Here is a 14,630-nt window from a genome sequence, read left to right on the forward strand (position 1 = left end):
AGATAAGGATGCTCTGCAAAGAAGAAGGGTACGATGAACAGCTGAGCAGAGAAGGGGGTCAGCACACAGGAGAGAATAGATGGCTCCATTCATGAGGGATAACAGGAGAGAAGGGCCAGACCCATTCCTGTGCCAAGAAGGACTAATGCAGTATAACATCACCACTTTGTCATATGAACAATGTGGACGCACAAGTATGATGCTGAAAACATGCAACCTATTTCCTCTTCAGACACACGTGAATATGCGTGGAACTGAGAGAATGGAAAGTCCAAGGGCATACTGAAGGGACACCAAACCTAAAAAGGCTCCACGGTTTTGACAACTAGACTAAGCAAAACCTTTTAGCAGATAAAGTCCTTGCTTACCATACAGATTTCTGTTGCAACCAAGTAACTGAGCCTGTTGAACCATTCTACATAGGCTTCCAGATTACGGGTCTTCTTTCGATCTCCGTAGCAGCTCTGCAGAAGAAAAAGAGCAATTTTTACTGTAATCTTCACCTTTTCCCTAAGAGAGACCTTTTGGCTTTCTGCCTTGCCATCCCGAGACCCTGTCAAGTAACCAGGATCAACTCAATTACCCTCACACAAAAACCTTAGAAGTAAAGCAGCAGTGATAGTATCTGGGTATGCATCACTTCTTCCTGAGCTGTTGGCTCAGTAAAGCACTCAAGCAGCCATGCAGAATCCATCACCTGCTCTTAATCCCACCAGCATGCTTTGAGGAATTAGGATAGATTTGTGCAAGCAATCAAAGATAAATATCTGCTTAATATTAAATTAAATTAAAATAACTTTGAGAGACTGTCTCACAAAAATACAAATTATAAGCTTGGGTCATCCTATTCTGTTCGTCAGTTTTAGGTTGGATAGTAACTCTAGTGTTAACTGCCTGATTTATGCTCTTTAAATTAACTGTGCTAAAGTCATCTTGAATCCAGCACCTAAAGAGGTAACTCCAGCACACTTAGCTAAAAATACAGCATTTTTAACCTCCATTTTATGTGGATATAGAGCTCACTGCCTGCTTTTCATGATGTGTGCTCTACCTACAGACTGCCCCAGTTGTCAGTTTGCTGCAAAGAGTTCAAGAGTTTAGTAAAAGGAAGAACAGATGTTAAAAATGAGTAATGCAAAAGCCAAAGTTAATCTCAGCTTTTTCCAGCTGGAGACTAACTACGTAGGTGGATGGAAGAAAACATTCAGAGGATTAAGTTTCCAATTAGTTTAAATCAGAAAAAATAGCAAATGTGTTAAACTGATTTCAGTTTGTTTCCTGAGTTCTGGAGCTCCTGGACATGTCCTCCAGAAAGAAAAAGCATTGATAAAACAAAATTGTTAAGAGGAGTACAGAAGCATTTTCACTTTACAGTTTGCTTCTGCTGGTTCTCATTTGTTTGCTGGAACTTCTAGTTCACAGGCACCTGAACTCTAGGATGTTAAATGTCACACTTCAGAGCTGCTCAAGATCTCTAATTACCTTGTCATTATCCAAAGGGTCCTTTTGCACAAATGCCTGGACAAATTCTTCTGGTCCAATATAATTAAGTCTCTCCTAAAAAAAGCACACAAGCAATCAAGTCAGATCCTAGGTTAACATGCATATCAAAAGGAGGAGAAGGATGAAATCATAATGGAGAAATAAAAACTCACAAGCTCTATGTGTGTAAGCTGCTGAGCTAATGCGTAGGGATCATTGCAGACTGTGATTATGTCCCTCTGGATGGACTGGGGCTTGGTCTTTAAGACCGTGAGGCGATCTGTGGACGTTGCATTAATTTTTGCAAGTACTTCCTCATACTGGCTAACAGTTGCGAGCTTTCGAAGCAGGTTCTGGAGGAGCTGCTGTACGTTCTTCCGATACATCTGTCACGACATGAAACAATTAGGAGACATTCTCAAGATGTGCAAGGATACTATATACAGTCTGCATGACACCAAAATGGAATGACGCTGATGCCTGACAATCCTGTTGTAAACATAGGACACATTCTAGTATGTGAGTATCTGATACTGACATTTCATCAGAACAAAAGGAATCCAGATGAGCATTTAAACACTGATTGTCTCAGGGCTTTAATAGTGACTTGACTAGCCAAGTTACGACAGGAACAATATGCAGAATGTTCTGCATTGAATGAAGTACCAGTCGTGATAAAATACAAGAAATGAAAATTCTCCACCTTCTGCTGCTTAGGACTGCAAATAAATCCCAACAACATATGGTCATTTAGTGACGATAATAGGGACTACTTCACTCTGGGGTGAAACAAGACCAGTTTCACCTAAGTCAGAGTTAAAAGGTGCAGTATATCTGAGAGAACCGAGAAGAGTATAAAGCCATCTTTCCTTCTTTCATTCTGCAGGCCTCTCCGTGTTGCCCTGTTTAATTTACCAGAAGAACAAATTTGCATAAGAGCAGGACTTGACTTATGTAGACAGAACTCTGTAACAGCCCCCCAGGTGGTCACTTTTCCAAATTCCAGATATCAGCCTACAGATATTAATGGTAAACAAAAGTAGTTGAAAAAATGAGCATCCAAAATACCTATCGGCAGCCCACCATACTGTGATCAGTCAAAGGCCTGAATGTTTCCTGCATTCTAATGAATTTGTGTTTCTCTGCAAATCTGTCATTTATATGGATTTCCAAATTCAACCAAATACAGCAGCATTTTTTTGGGTCAAATTCATTCTTGAGGTCCATGGTATTCAACCAAGGCTAAAGTTGGCTTGTTACTTGGTAAATAATCGCCTTCTGGTTTCTATATATTTTGGTTTTCTAGACAAATACACACTGCAATGTTTTTCACTGAGGGGTGGTGTGGGAAGAGAACAGGGGGATCCTAAACTTTTCAAAAAAAGGATCAACACACTCCTCTTGAAGACACAAATATTATTTCAAGTGGTGCACTTCAATAAATAGGTGCTAGGTGACATACACAAATATGCCTCACTGACCTATTTCCCTTCCAAATTCTTTGAAATTTGATTTAAAAGAACTTTATGAAGCATTTTCTTACCCAGCTGGTAAACAACCGAGATTGAAAAAGCATCTGAAATACTTTGGATGTATTCTGGCTTATTGTGGAAATTGTCTAACAATTAGTGGGTCAATCTTAAAAGCAAAACTAATAAACCTTGTCTGAACTTGTTCTTTCTGTCAACCCACCCAGGGAAAAGAAATGGTGAAGATGTGAAGCCAAGCTACCTGAACTCTTGGTTTAGCATGACCATACAGAACAAGATATCTTGAACTCTTAGGCTGCAGCACCCTGCTCCCTAAACTCTTATTTCAACTCCAAAAAATTACACACTCCTCTTTCCTGGTAGATGATAGGTAAACAAGTTTACATGTCAGTTTCTTAGAACACCTTATGATTAACTTGTCTGTTACCTCCTATATTGATGCAGCAGCGTGAGCTGTAAGATCAAGATTATCATCGATACATCTTCCTAAATTGTATTCTGTCTTTTTCTTTAGGCCTTTTTTTTTTTTTATAAAAAAAAAACCACATCCCTCTATATTTGTACCACACCTAGCAAGTCTTGTAGCCACAAATAAAGGGAAGAATGCTGATATTTATTTATATTTGAAAACCTCTGAGGTTTGGACAGCACAGAAGAAAGCAATGGGACACTTCACCCGAAGGTCAGCTCTTGGTGCCTGTCCTGTACAGATTGTGACTGGAAGTCATTACTGTCTGCTAGATGTGGAATATCATATGCTAAATGAGTTTCCACAGTCACTCCCCCTAAATGATATCATAGTGGAATAAAAGAGAGGTTGGTACAATGTTGGGCTGCGTATGAGAAGACATCAGGATACAGGACACGGCTTTGGTGTGACTCTGCATACATGCATCAAATGTTTTTACAGGAAAAGACACCAATAAGTGTTTACATGGAACTAATCAGGTGACCGGAGGCAATGGCTGATAATGAAGAGATTCAGAAGACTTACCTTGAAACAGAGGTCAGTTAAGCAATAAAAGAGACCAGAACAACATCTGGAAATATTTCATGAGCATGACCTCTAAGGACACGGAGAAGGAAAAAGTAGCAGGAATAGAATGAAATTGAGAGGAAAATAAATAAATAAAAGAAAGATCAAGGTTCAATATCCCAAAGACTTTTTTTATGAAGAAATATTTTCATGTGGTGAATGGTCTTAGCTGGACCCTTACTGAGAGCTCTTAACACCAGTGGAGCACAGTAATTCGGAAAGTGGAATAAGAAGCTACAAGTAAAAGAGATGTAGTGAACAGGAACAGACAACACCGATTCCTTTGTATCCTTCAAAGTAATGACTTACACAAACTAATCCAAGCAATCTGCAGAAAAGCAGACTCAAGGAATTTGCCATTTGCTGTTCCACACAGCTCACAATAATGCACGCCAATTTACTGCAGCGCTTGCTTTCCTTTTGTCTTTCTAAAGGAAACCTTGAAGTCACTTGGAGGTCTAGCATGGAAGCTAGGAAAGATCTGAAACTCCCTGCCAGAGCAAGATTGCTCCCCACGGATCATTTTCTAGGAGCCTGTCCAACTTCTGCCCTTCTCCTCAATAGATGATTTCACTGTTTAAATGTTGTGTACTGCCAGGAACTTCACTGTAGAAAATCTTTCCCTGTTGCTGTTTCCACCCTGCTTTTGCTCCCATCAACTCAACTTTCTGCAGGCTAAACAACTCGCCGTCTTTTTATGCCAATGGGTGTTTTTCAAGTGGATGAGAGTCTGCCATCTTACTACTTTTCCTTGAACTGAATGTCAGTTCCCTATCTTCCTTTCGAAAGAGTATCAAGGAACAAAGCAATATTGTGGTAGCACTGTAATGGGAAATTTGTCTCCCACACTGTGAAAGCAAACTTATTGCCTGTTCGCAATCCAAAGCCCCCTATAGATATCCTGTAGCAACTCAAAGTTGGCTCATCAAGTTTGATTTTTTTAATTCATATTCCATACCATATCTCACTCCTTTCACCCTTCTTCTGTTGTTTCTCCTCCCTTTCACAACACAGAAATTTATTTCAGCTCCTAAATTCATTTTAGGTTTGTTCTTTTTCACCTTTATTTATAGGCTCCCAAGGTCTTTTCAGGCCTTTGGCAGCATTCACACCGCCTCCCAGTAAAGCTTACCTACCAAAGCTCGTTAACAGGCTGTTTTTTGCCTTGTCCATATCATTATTCAAAGGCTTATGTAAGTAACACCAAGCCGAGGAAGACTAGAAGCATGATGCCATTTAGCAATTGCTCTTTGTGTTTATAGTTCTTCCAAATGCCACTCCAATGTCTTTTGCAATCTTAGTATTATGCCAGCTACGCATGACCTGCTTATCGAAAACTTGTTAACTGCCTTCCCACTAAGTGGGAATAAGCCTTGGATTTTGGTTGAGTTTACTTCAGTACTTACAAGACAAGCATCAATTAAGCAACAAAATATTTCGTAAGACCTCCCTGAAACTTTACTTGCACCTGAGAACTGGCACTTAAAACAAAGACCATTCTTCCTGATTTCCTCATGTGCTGCTTTCAGAGGAAGGAATACAACAGACTTTCTTTGAGTCCATGTCCAATACTTAAAGCACAAGACGATTCTTCCTGATGATTTTCTTTTCAAAACTTTTTCCCAAACCTACTATAACTCTTCCACTGACATAAACATCAGAAGCCCAATTCTAACAAATCTTATTCACACAAATCGAACAAATTACCAGGGGATTTCTCAGATATGCAAGGCTTCCCAGTGTCTTACCCACCTTCTTCCAAGCAAAATCATTAAGAACAAAAAACAAGCCATGTTGTGCTTGTCTGCACAATGTGCAATTATTTCATGATTTCAGAGATGGGGTGAACTCTGCCTGTGCTTTGGAGAGGATCTTTTCATGCTTCAAGGTTTCTTCCTAGGCCTAGGTACCGGGCAGAACTTTTTGTCTTCAAGAACTGTCCTTCAAGAACTGCCCTAATAAGTTAGTTTGATTGCCCAGAACCCTATCGTGTTATTAACAACAACAACAATGCAATATCAAAGTATTAAAGAACTGCCTTTTTATCCTGTAACTTTGTGCACAGACAACTTACCTCATCACCACTGGCTATTCTCTGTGCCAGCTCCTTTAAGTTTCTCATCATTCTTTCATCTCGGAAATCATAAGGAAATGTCTCTGTCCATTCAGTCAACAGCTGCAGGATTTTGGGTGCAATTTTTCGTATCCGGTTCTATTGAAAATGGAAAGGAGGAGCATTACATGGAAGAGCAATACAGCACACAGCTAACCCAAAGGAAATATAATCCCTTTCTGTAGGATACCATGGAGTATAGGGGTATGAAGCTCACTTAATTTTTTAAGCTTAACTTAAATCTGCACTGGATTACAGCCCAGAGCCAATTGGCTTAACTGGGCTGGAAATTAGGTCCCAGGTAAATGGAAAACCTTAGGAAAAAAGAAAAAAAGAAAACCAAAACATATCTATATACCTATATATGTAGATGTTTTGCCTTCATTATCAGGAGTGTCACAGTACAAGACTGTTTCTCTAATTAGTATTTCTGTAATTTACGGCCAACTATCCAAGGGTTAAGCTTCAGTTACCACTTACACATGCATAATACCTTAGAGTGAGAAAATGGTGTAATGATTCACATTTGTTAATTTAATTTGTGTTATATTCTACTGGGGAGGAGGTACCATGCAAAGATACACATCCTGCTTCCTTTCACTCTAGACACTATACAAACACTGACAAAATGCATTCCCATGTAAGTGGACAGCAAGCTAAGCCACTCCACCAAGACTGAAGCAAGACAGTAGCTTAAGCATGTGAGACACGTCAGTGCAATTCCCATTCACGTGCTTAATTCATCGTTATGTCTTTCCAACTTTTTGGCTCTATACGTTAAGGCATTTAGAATGCTGAAACAAAAGCCATCACTGCAGGATATGTCATTAATAGCCATCGCTTTTATTTCTGTCCCTCGCAGTGGTAAATTGAACAGTGCAGCAGCAGCCACAGTCCTCAGGCAGGACGGGCCGAGCAGCGTGAAGATTTCCCAATAATGTCAATGACTAAAAGGTCAGATTCTCAGAGTGAGGGATATTACCTTGTCCAGGCCAGGCTCACTTAGTCTCTGCTGCTCAATGCACAGATGGCAAACTTTGGCCATGAGCTCGTAGGGATGCATGAAGAGGCGTGAACTGAGAAGGAAGGTGAATATGTACGTCCTCTGCAAACAAGAGGAAGACAGAGAAAGGGATAAATCACCACCATTTTGTATTTTCTCAATATTTCTTCTAGACAAATCAGTTCCTAATACTTTAGTATCTGCAAAATAAAACTGTGCATGTGGCTGTGCCAAGTGCTATTACTACAGCAGTAAGCATTTAATTGAACACTTGTCATTGCTCCAGACTCAGCATTGTACCATCACGCTTGAGCCAAATTAGGCAAGATTAAACCAAAACAAGACAGGGCTGGGCTGGTTTAGCTCTTGTTTTGTACGCAGTGTTCTTACAAGCCTAGTACGTGAAATTACTCAGAATAAAATTTCAGCTCATCTCCCGTGCTCTGCAGTACACCTCTGTGAGAACCAGTACCTGACGGTACAACTCTTCCCAGCCCAACAGGGTAAAAAAATCATGCTGCAAGTCCAAGCTACGTAGAGTACCAACGCAGATCTTGCTTGCTTCCATATTTCTCTGGTTAAAGCAAACAGTCCTCAGACAGTGAACAAAAAAATAAGTCAGTTAACCAGACTGCCCAACTTTCCCAACTTCACTACACAGACCATCTCTACCGTGCTGTATTTGCTTGCTTGACTTCAGTATACCATGCACCATCACCTCATACTCCCTTTAAGAAGGAAGACCCAAATACTGTTCAACTCTCACAGTACTGCTTGCTTCCTGGGTGAAAGCGGAGGGAATTACACAGAGTTTAGTTCTACAGAATAAAGAAATAGAAACTCATTCAGGGACTACAAGAAAGGGCTCTTTACCTTGATTTTCCATATATAACTATTTGACCTCACTGTGAGATCAATATTGATCACATGCACTCCAATCCCCACACATTACTAAGGGATTTATGGCACCCATCAGAAAATGTACAACATCTCAATTCTTGGGGCTTGAAATAAATCATGTTTGACGAATCAGTATCTAAGTAGCTACATGTTTAAATTTTACATTAAGCATTAACGGATAACCAATAACTTAAGCACAGTCCTGTGGCGCTGCTAACCCTGATATAAGTTTCAAAAGCTCCTATCTTGGAATTGTAAATGCACCTATGACATCAACAAAAGCTGAATACAAGCAGATTTATGTCCTCAGCCAGAGTCTTTCAACAAAAAGTGATGTAGTTTGTCCCTTGGCCACTCCCCTTCCCAGATCTTTTGGTATCATTCTTCTTTTCTAAATGATATATAAAATATCTCAATGCACCAATGCATCTGGACAGGACAAAAATTCTCAAACGAGAAATGCCCTATTCTCATGTCCAATTGCTGCTGATTCCGAACAATGTGGTACTAGTTTGACATTTCAGTTGCTAATTGCAAAATATGTGTGGGCCTGAGACGAGCTATGGGACACATGCATTAAGAACTGTTTATTCTTAAACTAAACACATTAATCAAGTCATGCTGGTTGTCCTTTCTCCTCAGCTTGCTGTCAAAAGATTCGACAGATTTTTAATGGTCAATGGTACATACAATCCATTGAACAGTAAGCCACACTAGGTTATTTTCTTTATAAATGAGTCACCAGGGTTGCGCTCCATAACAGCAGTAATAAAGGATTAGATTTCCAATACCAGGTGAGTTCCTGCATGCTGAACTCACTCGAAGCATGTTTACCAGCCAGCTGAACCCATTCCTTAGCAATTTCATGTGACGCATTCTACTTTTGCTGTGCGCCTGAAAGCTTCCCTTCCTGAGATACATCAGGCCTAGCCACATAGCTCGCTGGGTGCACATACTTACATCAGGATAGTAATCTACGTTGGGTACTAAGTGCTGGATCAGAGCTTCCAGAGACCCCGACAAGAGGTTGTTGTCATGGTAATAGAGGCCTCCACAGCTGTCCTCTTTGGACTGATAGAGATTCCTGTTGTAGCCGCTGCTGTCAAACATCGCTGCAAAGGGAGGTGTCTGCGGCATCCTTTCCTGAGGAGACAGATGCACAGAGGAGTTACGACTTTATTGTCAGAAGGTGTGACACAAAAGGCATTCTACACTGGAGATGGCTTTGCAGTAGGAAAAACAAACAAACAAGCAAACCAATATCACACCCTGGGTCACTCGCATGGAGCAATAAGGATTCCATTGTCTTGCAGCCTGTGCAAAGGTCCAGTGAGGGCTCTCATCACTGCCTATCACAATTGCCAGGCTCTTCTTTTGTATCTTGGCATTTCTTTGTTAAATTACAGATAAGAGGACAAGGTTAAGAGTGAGAAGGAACATTCAAGACTCTTGTCAGAGGTTTTGGGAAAGCAAACTTCCTCCTAACACTTCTGGGCACATGGCATAACGTCCCTCGACAGCTTTGGGCAACCTCCTGACAGCAGAGCTATGAGAGCAGCACGCTGATGTGGCAGCACGTTCAGGCTGTTGGGGGCAGGCAGAGCCCAACAAGTACAGAGGGACAGCATGAAGGGAAACCCTGAAAAAAGGTGGTGCATGAGGACAGTCTCCTTATGTGACACAACTGCCACATTTTCCTAGCTTCACCCTGATAAATCAGCGCTTGGTTTTCCCTTTAACACTGTGACAGGTGTGATCCAGGCTAAGACCAGATGCTTTGGAGCATCTACCTCCACCTCCACTCCACAGAAATTTGGAAGGATATGCCCACATACAGCTTATAAGTGCTGTCCAAGTTTACCTATGTTTTCAAAGATGCAAGCAGTGTCAGAGCTCTGTTAACCTTCCCCAAAATTTAATAAGAAGGTGAGAAATCCAGCCGTCTGTTTTCCAGCTTCAGTCTCCTAAGGAAAAATGAAGGAATTCCTCACCAGTCTGCATCTCAGTGTCTGCAGAATAAAAATGCCTTACTGAGGAAAATGATGAGCCCGTGCTGTGGGCTGTTCAGCCATCCACGGTGGTGGGTGGGCAGCGAGGGGGATGCGACCACCCATGAGCTCTTTTGGTGACGCAGCATGCGAAAGGGCAGAAAGATAAAATCACTGTTATTACTTGCTGGCTGGTTTTACCCTCCTTTCCTCCCCTCCCCTGCCTTCTGGTAGCAGCCGTTCTTGTCGGTGTAAGGAACCTGGGTTTTTATGGCCTTGACTGCAAGCCAAGTTTATGCCCACTTCTAACCACAAATATGGACAGTTTTCAACTCTACTACAGCAGCTACTGTGTGCTGAGTGCTAATGGGCCGCTCGTATTTGGGGAGCAGACGCAGCAAACGGAAAACGCTACCGTGCACTGCTTCCACTCCTCTCCACAATTACGAGGCATGGGAGGCTAAATTGTGAAGGTAATTTCTACAGGCTGCCGAGCTTGTGTGCTGACAGAGCATGTGCCCGAAAAGAGCTGTAATGCCTCTGAGCCATCATTGTAAGTGCAGATGCTGTTGCTTTTCTCTCCATTGTATCAAATCCTATTTGTGGAAAAGGTTCTTTAGAGCCACAGACCTCGGCAAACACCAGTCTGCAAAGGCACCCGGTTTTGAGAACAACTAGCAATGTGACAGCCCGGAGATAAGTAGCACGCTGCCATCTGTGTGCTCCACAGCTCACAACAAAGCACTTTTCAGAGGGAGCTCGGTAGAGATGAGAAGCTATTAAGTTATTAGCTAGATTCCTGGGGACCTAAAGCACCACGCACAGAGCCAAAGCCTCCCTGCTTCTGGCAGCACGTCTGGACAATGGAGGCATTCAAACCAGCACAAGACTGAGGGATTCAGTAAGTAAACAATAAGGGAAAGCCAAACTCCAGTGCTACGATAGAGAGGGACAGGGAACAGAGCCTCCTGGCCTACATGACCTGCGCTAATCCTGCTTCGCAAGAAGCCAACTGATATTTGCATCAAAAAGGAACAAAGTGAGGAGTCTCCATGTCTGAAAAGTCACATTAGTCACTCTGTGCAGCTGTTCACCCAGGGATACAATTCTGGCCAGCCTGACGAACTGGGGAGAGGAGAAGAATAAAGTAAGTACATGCGCTGCAGCACAAGGTGCAGGCCTGACCTGAACGAGGCTCCTGTACAAGAGACACCGGGCAGGTACAAAGCAGCCCAACTGCTGCCACCCTCTGCAACGACAAAGCATTCTGTGGCATACAGGCTCTTGTTTTTTTGGGCTCTTTGCAAGGCTAGCAAAGTCTAAGAAACCAAATATCAGTTAAAGAGTTTGTGCAATATTTCCTGGGTTTTCAAACTGCATAAAGCTCACCATGTTTTAATGGCAAACCATGGACTTGAACAAATGCAAAATACTCTACAGTCCGCTCATGTTGAAAGATGTCCTGCTTGTACCACAGTGTAGAAGTTGTTTCAGCTACCATGGTGATGCTCCATAGCCAAAAGACAAGCGGTAATGGAGAGGGTGCAAACTGCTACCCACCCAGCAAGCATTTGTAACCCTGTGGCTGCAAGGTAATGCTCCACAGGGAAAGTAAGAAACACTAGTTTGGTTCTGCAACACCACTTGGCTTCAATTTTGGCACTGTAAAAAGCACTACGAGAGGAGCTGGTTTTGATCCAGGTCTCGCATTAACCAAATCAGCCCCACTCAGCGTGAGACTGGAATCTGCAGAGGTTTTACCCAGTCTGACCAGCAAACGCTTGTGATTTCATACAACCATTAGCACCCCAGAGCAGTTAGGTACTATCTGATTTCACCAAAGGCTGAGGTGATACAGTGTTTGGGGAAAAGCCCCCATTTCCATCATACCACTAATGCCTGGCACGGTAAGAACTGGAACAGGTGTGAGTCACAGAAAGGTTTTCTCCAACTCATTTTACGCATGCATGGTATGTAATACTACCCTTTAAAATATGTGATTTTTTTTTTAGAAAGTCAGGAGGCAGTGCTTAACTCTAATAACTCCCAAAGGGAATGAGACCTTTTAGAAACTTTCAGTCCCCTAGCTCTTAGTACAATTAGTCCCAGAATCACGCAGATCCTTTTTCAGATGGATCTAAATTTGCGACACAGAGTCTCCTCGTGCCTGAATCAAGAGGAAACACAAAAATATCCTTTGGTCATTTCTAGATGTCCTGATTCATAACAATGAAATAAAATTCCACAAAGACTGCCTCTGAAAAGTACATGTTGTTTGCTGTTTGCTCACTTGTTTGCTGTCTATTTCTGGAAGCCACTTGACAGAGATGATTCGGTTCTGCTTCAGTGAGATGCCATGCCGTACTAGGGAAGAGATGTCCTGTGTGCCCCGAGTTCAGACACGGCAGATTTCATTCCTAAGTGAACAAGACAGAGGGCACGTTCTCTGTGCAATGAAAAGGGATGATATCAAAGTGTGACGGAGATAAATATAGCACAGCCAACAGGATGATTCATATAACACGTGTGCTTTTCCACCAGGGTTCCTTAAGTACCCTGACCCTTTTGCTCTATTTCACATGGAGGTGGGGACAAAAAGCAGCACGCTTCGTTCTAATTAACTCAGGAGCTAAATACATAACACCAACTCGGCCTTCAGAATAACCTGAGTGGAAGTGAAATGCCAGTCACAGGGCAGAACCTGGCCCATAAAGTCTTGGTGTACAGAGCAGATGCATCTTAGGACCTGAAAATATTGATAAGCCACCACAATACATCTGACAGGCAGGAATTAGAAAAACAGACAGAAAAGATGACTCTAGTGAAAAACATCCCAATTTAAAATTGGAACTTTTAACCTGGGTTTTGGAAACATTTGGCTATTTCTAACATGCAAAATGTTTGTTTATTTATTTATTTGTTTTTAATTCTAACTTGATCTGACTTGAAGGAATGAGCACTGAAATCATTTCCTGGCTCTAAAAGGGATGCTTTCCTGTAACAGATACAAGTCAGTAACTCTGCATTGTGGAAAGACAAATAAAACTTGTTTCTGCACTTGGTATCATCAAAGAGAATGTGAGATCCTGGACATTAAGGTCCCATAACTCTGACTTCAAATAGCATGCTCACAAAAAAGAAGCCTCAACAGTCCTCGCAAGAGCTGTGTAAATAAAATGTCAGAACCGAAGGCAATGCGCTCAAAACCCCACTGTTTCCTGCAGTTTCCTTGCCAAGATCCAGTCTGGCAGAACTAACGGAATCAGGAGAAAGCTTCCAGCTTGCCAAGTGCTCATCCAAACCTCTATGTTCAGCAATAGAAAAAAAATCAGTTTTCTACTAGCAGCAGAGGAAGATTGCATTAGTTTTTCTTTTCGTGTACATTAAAGAGCTCAACAGGGGTATAAACCAAAACAAACTATGTGGGTAACTTGCATCCTTCACGGGGGCACCCACAGAGAGGTTCAGTACTAACCTTGAAAGGTGCCTTTAAAGCCACTGCCAAACATCTTCAGCTCTTCTGTTAGTTCAGGTATCTCCCACACCACATGGGGAGCGGTCACCGAATTTGTACCAGTCTGAAAGCACACCTCCTCACACAGGATGCCAACCTCAAATGTGTAATTACATCCCCACAGAGCTGCTTTGCCATACACGTCAGAAACCCCAAACCACATTTACAGAAGGATTGCACTCCCCAGAGTGTTCTCGATGGAGGCCGTTATAAAGTTGGGGTATGAGGTTGGGGTATGAGGTTGGGGTATAACAGAAGACTGCTGGGACTACGAATCTTAACAGTTTGCACTAAAATGGGAAAACATGAGCAAGTAAGAATGAGCTTCCCTGGAAACCTATAGAAATGAAGTAAGGACTAGGTGCTTAGCAGCAACACCCAGCCTTATCTTAACTGTTTCTGAAGTGTTTGTGAAAAGTGTAGAGCATTTTATACAACAATCCAGGCTACCCAGAACAAAAGCATACCAGACACAGAGGCCACCCTTCGCATTCCACACAACGTGGGTGTGTTTGCTTTGTTTACAAAGCATCTGGTTTTTGCACTGAAATGTAAAGTGAAATTCTACAGCTCACGCTATTACCAAGATAAGAAATCTGAAAACTCCCAGATCAGTGCTTCATACGCCTTACGGAAACAATCACAGAACGATCCTAGCTCAAGTTTTGTTTCTTGCAGTTCTTCTCGGACGTATTTCAATTTGCCATACAGCTCCGACAGTGTGACTTTAGCACCAACTTTGACTTACACTTCCTTCATCTATATACTGTCCTCCCCAGAAAATACTTGAGAAATGCTTCTTGTAAGAGGCAGAGAACTGTAAATGGTATTTCATACTCGCAGAGGAGGTGGAGAGGCAAGTGACATATCTTTTCCTGGATGAAATGGAGAGCAAGATAAGAGGAACTAAGAAGGAATTAACCACAGAGTAACATGAGGGCTGAAACTATATGGAAGTGATCCTGCTGGACAGTGACATAACAGCAGAAATACATTTTACATCCAGAAGAGAACAGTGAGCACATCGTAGCCTCTGGCAGGGCAAGCAAAGATCTCCGGCAGGCAAAACAAAGTAGATGAGCCTTGAGCCACCTCTTCATTTTC

General features: G+C 42.0%; 1 protein-coding gene across 7 annotated transcripts in view; it reads right to left on the reverse strand.

Annotated features, from left to right (window-relative positions):
* RASGEF1B (RasGEF domain family member 1B) overlaps positions 1-14,630 on the reverse strand; it is a 156,035-nt gene that overhangs the window by 10,064 nt on the left and 131,341 nt on the right. For 6 of the 7 annotated variants that reach the window (XM_083835086.1, XM_083835083.1, XM_083835082.1 and 3 more), the window contains 6 exons: positions 8,985-9,167; positions 7,104-7,226; positions 6,083-6,220; positions 1,656-1,868; positions 1,483-1,557; positions 369-464 (listed from right to left, as the gene is read on the reverse strand). In XM_083835086.1, the coding sequence (XP_083691212.1) occupies positions 369-464; positions 1,483-1,557; positions 1,656-1,868; positions 6,083-6,220; positions 7,104-7,226; positions 8,985-9,161 (822 nt within the window). In that variant the 5' untranslated portion in view covers positions 9,162-9,167. Of the gene's footprint in view, positions 1-368; positions 465-1,482; positions 1,558-1,655; positions 1,869-6,082; positions 6,221-7,103; positions 7,227-8,984; positions 9,168-12,302; positions 12,430-14,630 lie in introns of those variants that run through there. The other variant, XM_083835087.1, reaches the window with a different exon arrangement.

Source organism: Anser anser, assembly GCF_964211835.1.
Source record: "Anser anser genome assembly, chromosome: 4".
Taxonomy (NCBI): Eukaryota; Metazoa; Chordata; class Aves; order Anseriformes; family Anatidae; genus Anser; species Anser anser.